The sequence below is a fragment of the Numenius arquata genome, chromosome 6, assembly GCF_964106895.1.
Source record: "Numenius arquata chromosome 6, bNumArq3.hap1.1, whole genome shotgun sequence".
Lineage (NCBI taxonomy): Eukaryota > Metazoa > Chordata > Aves > Charadriiformes > Scolopacidae > Numenius > Numenius arquata.
The window spans coordinates 4,304,359-4,314,389 of NC_133581.1; the positions used below are offsets into that span (position 1 = coordinate 4,304,359).

Genomic DNA, 10,031 nt, shown 5'->3' on the forward strand with positions numbered 1-10,031 from the left:
ACCCCAGTAGATTTTTTTTTCCCCACTGAACCATAAAGGGCTGAAACCTTTTTTTCCCCAAATGTGGACAGGGCTGTAAAACCTGCTACTATAAGGGAAAGATGATGTATTTGCCCTTCTCCTGGAGTAACAGTATAAAATATTCTTTGATACGCTCAGCTGATGTTATCGAAAGCAAAGGCAAACTTGAAAGCCCAGGAGAAAAGAGGGCATCTGGGGTATGGTGCATCAGCCGGTGCTACACACGCTACATCTTGTCCCTTCAAGCCCTTCTGCAGGGCCCTGCTTGTCTGAAAGCATAAGAATGGGATTTTATTCTTATAAATGAGTTCAACAATGTTTATTACCAACTTCAACTATCCCTTCATCATTTATTGGCAATTTATTATTTTGTGAGTTTATAACTACAGCCTGTTTAATATATATTTAAGTGCTATGAAAGACTTACAAGCAAAATTGAAAATGAATTCAAATCCAGTGTTAAGTGAAAAAGTTAACCCTGCTTCATGTGGATGATGGAGTTTTCAGTCTGGGGCTGTGGAACTCCCTCCAGGGCCAGGGAAGCTGCTGAGCCACTTTCAAACACCACTTTCCAAATGGCCTGTTACCATTTACTGAGTAACTGACACACAGTTCATCCTATGTGAATAGCACTGAGGTATCATAAACACTGCTAAAGTTATAAGCTATTACAGCAATTGTAATTTCACTGCTGAACAGTTTACTAGATTAAGGGTTGGAGTCTGCCAGTGCTTTGTAGGATTCTTAATTCTGAGGATAGAATAGGCTGCTATAATTAACTTAGTTTGGGAATATCCAAGTTTGTTCCCTACTTTTAACACATGTCAGTTGCAGTGCTTAGCAATTCTTTAAAATTAAAAGCCATATAAAATTCTCATATTCTGAATGGCCAAAGCAGGAAATAGATTAATAACTTGCATAGAAGTTCTTACCAAAGTGTTGCAGTTGGCAAGGAAGCCCCAAGTGCTGCATCCCCTCTGGCACTCAAGCATGCAGGAAGATGGACGACAGAGTTGATAGTTACTATAAAATTTCAAAAGGGCAGCAATTTACAACTTGTGCAGTGCAAGTCCTGAACTACACCGCTGCTGAGCTTTAACAAGCATGGTGACATGTGGTGTAAGGGTTTGGTGGCTGAATGAATCCAAGAAGTCCTGTTACAGTCAGCTTCAAAGAGGTGATTTATTTCAGTTAGAAACCAATGCCAGAATAAAACCTGTCACTGACTCTACCCATCGTCCCACAGGAGGCTTTATCAGACAGGAGCTAAACCAGTGTTATTTTCCTAAAGCCCGGTGAAAGCCACCAGATGTAGAAGGCTCTTCTCATTCTGTTCAGTGGTGGCAAAGTAACAGATGTCAACTGATCTAAACTGGACCAAACAGGAGGAGAGGTTGTGACAAGGCACACTTTACAACACACCTGAGGTGTGTTTAGATTTTGGCAGGAAAACAAGGTTTTTGATCCAAGAGGCATTAAGGCCTGAAAGGTCAGTAGTTCAGGAGAGTACTCTACCAGAGTATCTTTACGGTGTGATTGCAGCTGGATTTACTGTGAGAAACATGACCCTGCAGCAAAACTTAGCAGGACAAAATTACACCTTTGACTTCACAATTAAATCCAGTAAATACCTTCTAATAATGTGGCTTTAGGTACTTCATATACACTAATATTTCTCTTTCCTAAAGAATGTACGTAATCTATAGTACCAAGCCAGTAACAAAATGAAGGTCAACTGCATTCAGTTAAAAAAAAAGAAAAGAAGATTAAAAAGTGCATTTGGTTCAAAAAACATTGCTACTGAAAAATTTCATTTTTAAGTCGTGTGTAGTGAAAATGTGCTTCTTCCTTGGGATTGTTATATATTGCATGTTTCCATGTGACGATGTGGTTTTTAAAAAGAGGTTACAGCTGAAAAGATGACCATGTCTGGAATCCGGCGATACAGAAAGCTGAGTGAAAAAGAAAAACTAAGTTAATTTCTTTCCATCCTACAGTAAGTTAATCACTTAGCATATTTCAATCTAATTTTTACATAGATTTCTTAAAAATAAAATTAGCATAAGAAAAAAAAAAAGACATAACTACGAAGATAAAAGGAAAACATCTCACTAATCCCACTATATGATTTAACTTGCTGACAACTTAGAAATGGCAACATATATTTCCTAATGAGCTTTACTTTGAGACGCCAAGCTTCAGGGCCTCTTCTTTCCCTTCAGAGGCTATTCCAGAAAAATATTGTCCATTTACTTTAACTTTGTATCATGATTCTTTTTACTTTTACCCCTTCTTCATCTACATTGAACCGTTTCTCCTTTGCCTAAGCCTCGTCTCTATTTTACTCATTTCCAAATATGTGTCGGCTACTGTGATCCCACCCTCATGTGCTCATTGAAGAAAACAGAACTGAATTATGAAGGAATAAGCTGGACAGTTTCTTTTGGTTTTCCTTCTGAATTCTCCAGCCTAACAACTTTTATGTACAAGGTTCCCAGAACAGTACACATCATCATTGTCCAGTGCAGTAAATTAAACACATGAAAGTGTGCCTCAAACTATGCGTCTCCACAGCAACAGCAGCTGCTCAAGTTTTATTCTCTGCTGAGGAAGGGACCTCGGGTTAAGAATATTCACCCAAAATACTTTGTTAAAAACAGAACATGATTGATTTTTTTTTTAAAGCACCGGGAATGACAGAATTTTCCTTCCAACTTGCATTGCTTTAGCAAGAAAGAAACGGATATTAGTTAAGGTCTGTTTGACCAAAGACAAAAATGCTCTAAAACCAAAGTATTTCAATTTCATTTCTCTATATGTTTTATAACACAGCTTAAAAATAGTAACATTCTCAAATCCTTGTAATTATAGCATAGAATCATAGTATGGTTTAGGTTGGAAAGGACCTTAAAGATCATCAAGTTCCAACCTCCCTGCCATGGGCAGGGACATCTCCCACTAGACCAGGTTGCTCAAAGCCCCAGCCAGCCTGGTCTTGAACACTTCCAGGGATGGGGCATCCACCTCCTTAAGCAGCTTCTGTTTTCTCCTCCAGTGAACAAATCAAATCTGAATCATTCTGAATATCTGAAATGCAAGTTTGAAGGCAGTTTTTTCTCTACCAGCTTTGCTCCTAATGTCTCCCTTAGCATATTTTAGGAGTGAGTTAAAATAATCAGTGATCGAGGTGTTGATCCTTTTACAGACACACTAATTTCCCTTTGTCATCAGAGCATCCTGACTAGATTTTATCTGTTGCTGCTCTCTCTCAACCAATAAGTAAGTAACTTGCCTAAAATCCAGCTTATGTAATGAATAACTTCATATTTCAGTATCCCCTCTATTTTTGCATTTGGTGTGTTATATTGTACCTTTTCTAAAGCTGTCAGATAGGTTTCACAGAGAAAAAAAAAGAACTCCACGTCCAAACAATTATATCAGGACCAAACAATGACATTAGGGCATACACTAGAACAGCTGGCTACAGCACAGAGGAACATGGAAAATACATTGTGATTCTCTGAAGTACTTTCAGAGCAATTCTTACCTTGGTCTGGATCAGTGCTTTGCAATCATTAATACTGAATCCATCAAATCTGAAGTCCTCATTATCTTTAACATTTGATTCCTCAAAAATGTCATCCTGGCTCTCTGAAAAGTCCTAATAAAACATAATTTACAGTTTCTTTATGAATTTTTACCTGATCTCAAAGGATATAACCTGTAACAGTTCTATAGAAGTGACTTTCAAGTTCAGAATAGGTCCTGTCCCTTCAGCATTGTCGTTCTGTTTGTATATAACTTGCACGAAAGGTCAAATACGTCCATAAAATCAAAATTGAACACAATATCCCCCCATGATTCACCAATCATATTATCAATTGAAACAGTCACTTCTGAAAACTACATGTGACTAATTCATCCCAACTAAATAGCCAGGTTGAACAGTAAACCATCCCCGATTTTTTAATCTCTTGTTTTGAGAAGATAAAGGTGAGATTTCTTTTTGAGATCTTTGAGTGCTGTTGGTTTGGTCTTAATTCAATTTAAAACATACTCCTCTCCCTCAGACCTTGCAAAACCAGGTAGAATAATCTTAGGAAAAGGGAAGTGGAACACACTTTCAGTTTGTATACAATAAAAACATCCAGTAATTATTTTAACAGATTCCTTGATTCAAATATGATTTTTCACTTAATGGAAAGATATTAGAGGCTAACAATTTACTCATACTCTGAGCAAAAAAGAAAACAATCTTACCGCACACACATCTGAAAGCTGATTCTACACCTAAGGCTGAACGTACCACCTAATGCAATAGGGAGCTATATAGTGGAGAGTTCAATGTAAAGACTATCAAAATTTGATCTTGCACAATTTCAGAGTTATTTGCACATAATAATGAGAAAACACTAGACTATCATTTTAAAAGGCTCTCTAAAAAAACTTCCAACTCACACAGATCTAGTTCCTCGTGCATCTGCAGGTAGAGCTTACACAAAATCAGATGCATAACCAAGTGTTTATGCTGGCACACTAGCAAACCAGTGTTCAATTACCTTTTGATTTGCATCTATTCCAAGAACACTCATGAGGTTTTCTTGGCAACGTGATTTACTCCAGGGATGTCTTAAGCTGGGGGTATTATCAAAGTCTCTAAGCGTTCTCCATATGTTTCTAGAATCAATGCTAGGAAAGAAAACACAATTTGAGGTTATAGGGTGTACAAAGTTTCCAGTGAACATATATAACTTAGTTATTTTCACTACATACAGTCGTGTACTAGCCTGCCTTGATCTAAAAAGAAACATCTTAAAACTGTTTCCACATTTCTTCAAACTATTAATCCAACGTGCTAATGAGCTTGCATGACAATTAACGGAAACAGTAAGTCAATGTAACTGTATGTTTGGATTTCTCAGATGGTAAGTGCATTAGAAGCATGTTTCAGAGAATGTTATATGCCAACAACTTGTATTATTCAATTGCTTCTGTGAAATGTGGGTAGAGTTCAGCACTATTCATTCTGCACTTTGTATTTTCTGTCTCTCAAACCTTTCTCTTTCCTATGGGTCCTGCCTCTCCGCTGCAGCCGCCTGCTGCTCCGGTGGGTGACCTGTGTCTGCTCTGGGCACCCAGGTACTACAAAACAAGCACACGCTGCTGAAACAGGGAGAATTAAGAGTTCTCTCTACATAGTACTTTGGGTTCTTACATTGCATTCATCCTGTGTAAATCCAGTTGCTTTTTGCTTTGTACAGGATGCAGTTATCATTGATCTCAGCTATTCACCACAGTAGGTCAGGGCTTCTTTGTCTATAGTCGGTAGTCTGCTATAATATTGCAGTCCCTTTTACATATATATTGTATTTCTCCACAATTTTGAGGGTGATTAAAATATAATGCATATACAAGGAACTTGCTGAAAGGATGCCCACATTAAATGTTTTAACTATATTTCTTGTGATTCTTATGGTATTTCCAAAGTATGGTCTGACCCAGATTCTTTCTAGATGCAAAGCCTCAGATGTATGCTAAAATATAACTACAATACTGCTCAGAAGCTTCAAAATCATGTAACAAATCTAAAAGCGTTCCAGCTGTCTTAAGAGAAAGCTAAGTTAATGCTACTAATTGCTACTAACATAACCCCAGGAAAGAAGCCAGATGCACCACATTCTGAAGCACATCTGGTTAAACATGAGAAGAAGTTACCACCTGGGAAAATTGGGGAGGGAGGGAAAAAAAAAGCGAGTGGGTTGTCAGTAGAAGCAGCAACAACACTCCTGCCTCAGATGATGAAGAAATAAGTTAAATGTGTCATAAAGAAAAGACAAGCAAACAGGAAGAACAGGCTACCTGTTGGGTGTTCTGGCATTCCAGAGGCTTAGTCAGAAGAAGGCACACCAACAGCAGGAAAAACCCTCAGCAGGAATTTGTAATTTTGATATATTCCCTTCCTTTTTTTCCAATGGCTAAAAGACAATCCACTTTCTTTAACAATACAATACAAAATTGACAAGATCTATGTGCTGAAAGAGCATAGTGATTAAAAAGATATGTTTAACTTACACCTGGCAAGTACCACTGATTTTTAAATTATGAAATAAACAGTGTAATTGCTGAGGGACTTTTTTTTTTTTTTTTTTTTTTAATTGTTGGCCTAAACTCATTACCAAAGTTGATTCTTCATAAGTTCAGGAATCCCAACATCTTCATTATTTGTATCAAGTACTTGATCTAAGCTTCTTATGCTCTCTCTGGACTGTGACACAAAGACTTCTGGAAAGCCCAACTTAAATATATCCTCATAGATGTCATTTGCCTAGAAAAAAAACAGAGTTTTATCACGTACGTTAATACAGATCATCCCCACAGCTCACGAAGGACCTAGTTCAAAGATTACAATATTTCTAGATATCATATTATTGACTATAAAAATTGACTATATATATAAAATTATTATTTTAAAATTTGTGTTAATATTAGTGGCACAGAGAGACTGACTCCATAGTTCAACGTTTTGAGTATTTACCTAGAATTAGAGAAGGAGAAGCAAGAGTCCAAGGATTTCTGCTGAATCTTAGCCTCTAACTTGATATGGGGTTGGAAGGGACCTCTGGAGATCAGCTAGTCCAACCCCCCTGCCAAAGCAGGTCCACCCAGAGCAGGTTGCACAGGAACGTGTCCAGGTGGGTTTTGAATGTCTCCAGAGACAGACTCCACCACCTCTCTGGGCAGCCTCTTCCAGCGCTCTGCCACCCTTGAAGTAAAGAAGTTCCTCCTCATGTTTAGATGGAACTTCCTATGTTCAAGTTTGTGCCTGTTACCTCTTGTCCTGTCACTGGGCACCACTGAAAAAAGACTGGCCCCATCCTCCTGACACCCACCCTGTAAGTATTTATAAGCATTGATCAGTTCCTCCCCCCTCAGTCTTTTCCAGACTAAAAAGACCCAAATCCCTCAGCCTTTCCTCATAAGAGAGATGTTCTCAAGTAGGTACCAAGCCCTAAATGGGATGGGAGCTAAGGAAAAGTCAGGCAGCTGCTCTTGGCGAGGGGGAAATTACAGCCACAGAAGTGTGAATCAAGGGAAGGACAGGTCTGCCTTGTTTGTAACATCTTCTCAGAGCCTGGGATGTTCCTCTGACACGCATACAAGTCACTGGCTTACAGTTTAGCCAAGCCAGATGAAAAACCCAACATACAGGAAAAATGCAAGACAAATGCAACATACAGCAAAAATGCATCTTTATTACTGTCTACTTCTAAAACAAAATTGTTGGTATATTTCTATTTACCTTGTAGCTTTGTATTGATTATAAAAAGATGAATGCACAAATTTCATATCTGTGCTCTTTTAATAAATCATCTATATCCTATTACATCAGAATACTCTAGGGCTTAAGCAAGTGCACTAGTCCCTCTCACAATGGCCAGCATTTAAAGAAAACATGAAAAAATCCTTATTCAATCATGTAGGCAAAGTGTCCAGCTACTGCACGGATTCTGCTCCAGACTGACATCGTTTAATTAACTCAAGGTCAGATCTCTGACCTCAGATGATCTCTAGAGGTCCCTTCCAACCTACCTGGACTTTTTTCTATGGACCATACAGAAGACAGAACCCCAATCTTACAAGGTTATGGTCTCAAACAAACAACACGGAAAGTGCAGGGATGAAGGACAAGGTACATGTATATTCTACACCCAAAGAAGCCTTAAACAGCTCTATAGCTGTTTCTCTATCCCGAGACAAAAACAGACAACTTGAAACTCTAGGCAGGGTTAACTTATATAGCTTGTACTGGACATTTTCTTTTGCCTTTAATAAATGCAAAAATAAAGTAAAGGCTTCAGTAAGATTAAGATCTACTACTTCTGGAAAGAAACCAAACAGTCTGCTATACTCCATTTCAGCTCCGGTCATTACATACTCTCTTTTTTCAACGTAAGACTTCTTGTCCCCAATTTCCAACATTCCAAACAATTTAAATTCTCTGTTTATGGATACCAATAACCAGGTATCTTGTGGTCTCCACTCTCTCAGTGCTGGACAACTTACTCACGTACATCTTTGTGCTTTCCCCAGCAATACCTCTGCAACAGGTAAAGTTTCCTAGCCAAGGGCAAGAAAAGCTGTCTCCAGAAAACCCTCCGTTCCCCACACTTACTAAAACTCATCTAACAGATTACGAGGAGTAAGCTATTACTGCTACTGATTAACTCCACGGAAGTTCTAGTTGATTACTCTCTTTTTTCAAATGTTTTAATCTAGGATGAAAATACTAAGAATGAGGGCATTTTGGTTTGTGTTTGTCCACTCTTATTTTTCTTCTGTTTGTTTCACTTTGGTGATGCGTGTTTGGTAAATACTGAAACACATTAATTGCAACAAGGTATAACCCTTAAACTGAACCTTTTTTTGGTGCTGATAAGGAAAACATTATATACCTCGGTATTTATTCAGATATTTATTCAGTTCTGACATATTATGAGAGAATGTAACATCCTATGCTAGAAAATTAATTCTATTAAATTACTTCTTTTTTTTTTTCTGTCATTAACTTCCACCTACAATCAGTCTAAAATTCCAGGAATTGGACTATGCAGGCAGTATATATTAAATAACAAAAGTTATTGTTTTTCAATAAGCTTGCAGGCAGCTCACAGAATTTTTTTTCCAAGCTGTTTTTGTCACCCACCTTCCCGATTTTTGGTTTCCTATGCTCATTCTCATCTAGCTTTTCAGTCACGTGGGCTTTAGGGCAAGGTTCATCATTTCTACATGCTTACTTATTCCTTGTGTCTAGAAGCAAAGCAGCACGTTAACATTCTTTAAAGCTCTCCAGCAGGATAACTTAAGTATTTGTCAAACACTGTAAAGAAGTTGCTTTTGTACCACTTGAGTTAGCTGCAAAGTAGCTTGACAGTTTCTCGCCCTGTACAGTGTTATCCTCTACAGAGAAGACATTCAGATACAAATCTCCAGATGTAGGAAGCAGTAATATAAACATTTCCACTCTTTGGTTTACAATTAACACATACCTCATTTAGAGAGCTACGACAAGCCTCCTGTATCCCACTGGGCAGAGATGGCTCAGATGAGAGGTGACCAGCAGAAGCACTGCAATGTCCGCTGCTTAGGTCCGTATCGACTCTCGAAGTTTTTGTTGGCTTCACCAAAACTTCAAGATTATGACCAAATTTCTCTAATTTGTCTAAAGGCTCCCTGAAGCCTTCAAAATCACCCCAGGAACTGCTGGGTTCTGAGGTACTATAACTGCCCTCAGAAACCCCCCCACAACTTCTCCCTTTGCTATTCACTACAGGGATGCTTTGCTGCATTAGTCCAAGATTAATAATTTCTTCGTTATTTGTTGTTTCATTCAAGTTACAGTCGCTTTCATTGAGAGACATACCACCAGCTTGAACAGCTAGGTCTTTTAGAGACATCTGGTGTGATGTGGCTTTATTAGTAAGACTTTCTACGAGTGACAGGTTCTGCATCTTTAAGAAAAAATCATTTGTTGAAATCGGTACCGCAAAAAAAAAAGGCTACTGAAGTTCTGTTGCATTAGAAAGCTGAGTATTTCCAAAACAGAATCAAATCCTTCATTTCACCCCAAAGAATAACACCCCTGCTAAATCAAAACAGGATGTCCTTCAGCCTCTCCTCCAGTAATCAGCACGTGCACGTTATTTAGTCACACTTTCCGTGTGGGATATTAGCCTGCAAAGAAAGAATTATAAATAAATACTTCTGCGATAAGGGCTGCTGCGTAGGAATAAAGAAAGATAGCTGATAAGGTAGGAGAAAGAATGCTCATGTTAAAATAAACACATTCCAGTATTATGCAACTGAAAATCGCAGTATGCAAAATTACTTAAGATTTTACACTTAACTACCCGCCCACACCCCAAGAAAGCCATTACATCAGCCAACAATATTCAGAAAACACTTAACAGAAGTTGTTGGATATTGAGTACCGATTGAGTATACAGGAGACA

At 38.2% G+C, this 10,031-nt stretch overlaps 1 protein-coding gene across 1 annotated transcript; it reads right to left on the reverse strand.

Annotated features, from left to right (window-relative positions):
- Positions 1-345: 345 nt before the first annotated feature.
- CLBA1 (clathrin binding box of aftiphilin containing 1) lies at positions 346-9,744 on the reverse strand. Its single transcript, XM_074149818.1, has 5 exons — positions 9,069-9,744; positions 6,198-6,346; positions 4,581-4,710; positions 3,569-3,682; positions 346-1,973 (listed from the first exon to the last, which is right to left on the reverse strand). The coding sequence occupies exons 1-5, from the start codon at positions 9,528-9,530 to the stop codon at positions 1,806-1,808; spliced, it is 1,023 nt and encodes a 340-aa protein (XP_074005919.1). The 5' UTR covers positions 9,531-9,744; the 3' UTR covers positions 346-1,805.
- Positions 9,745-10,031: the final 287 nt, after the last annotated feature.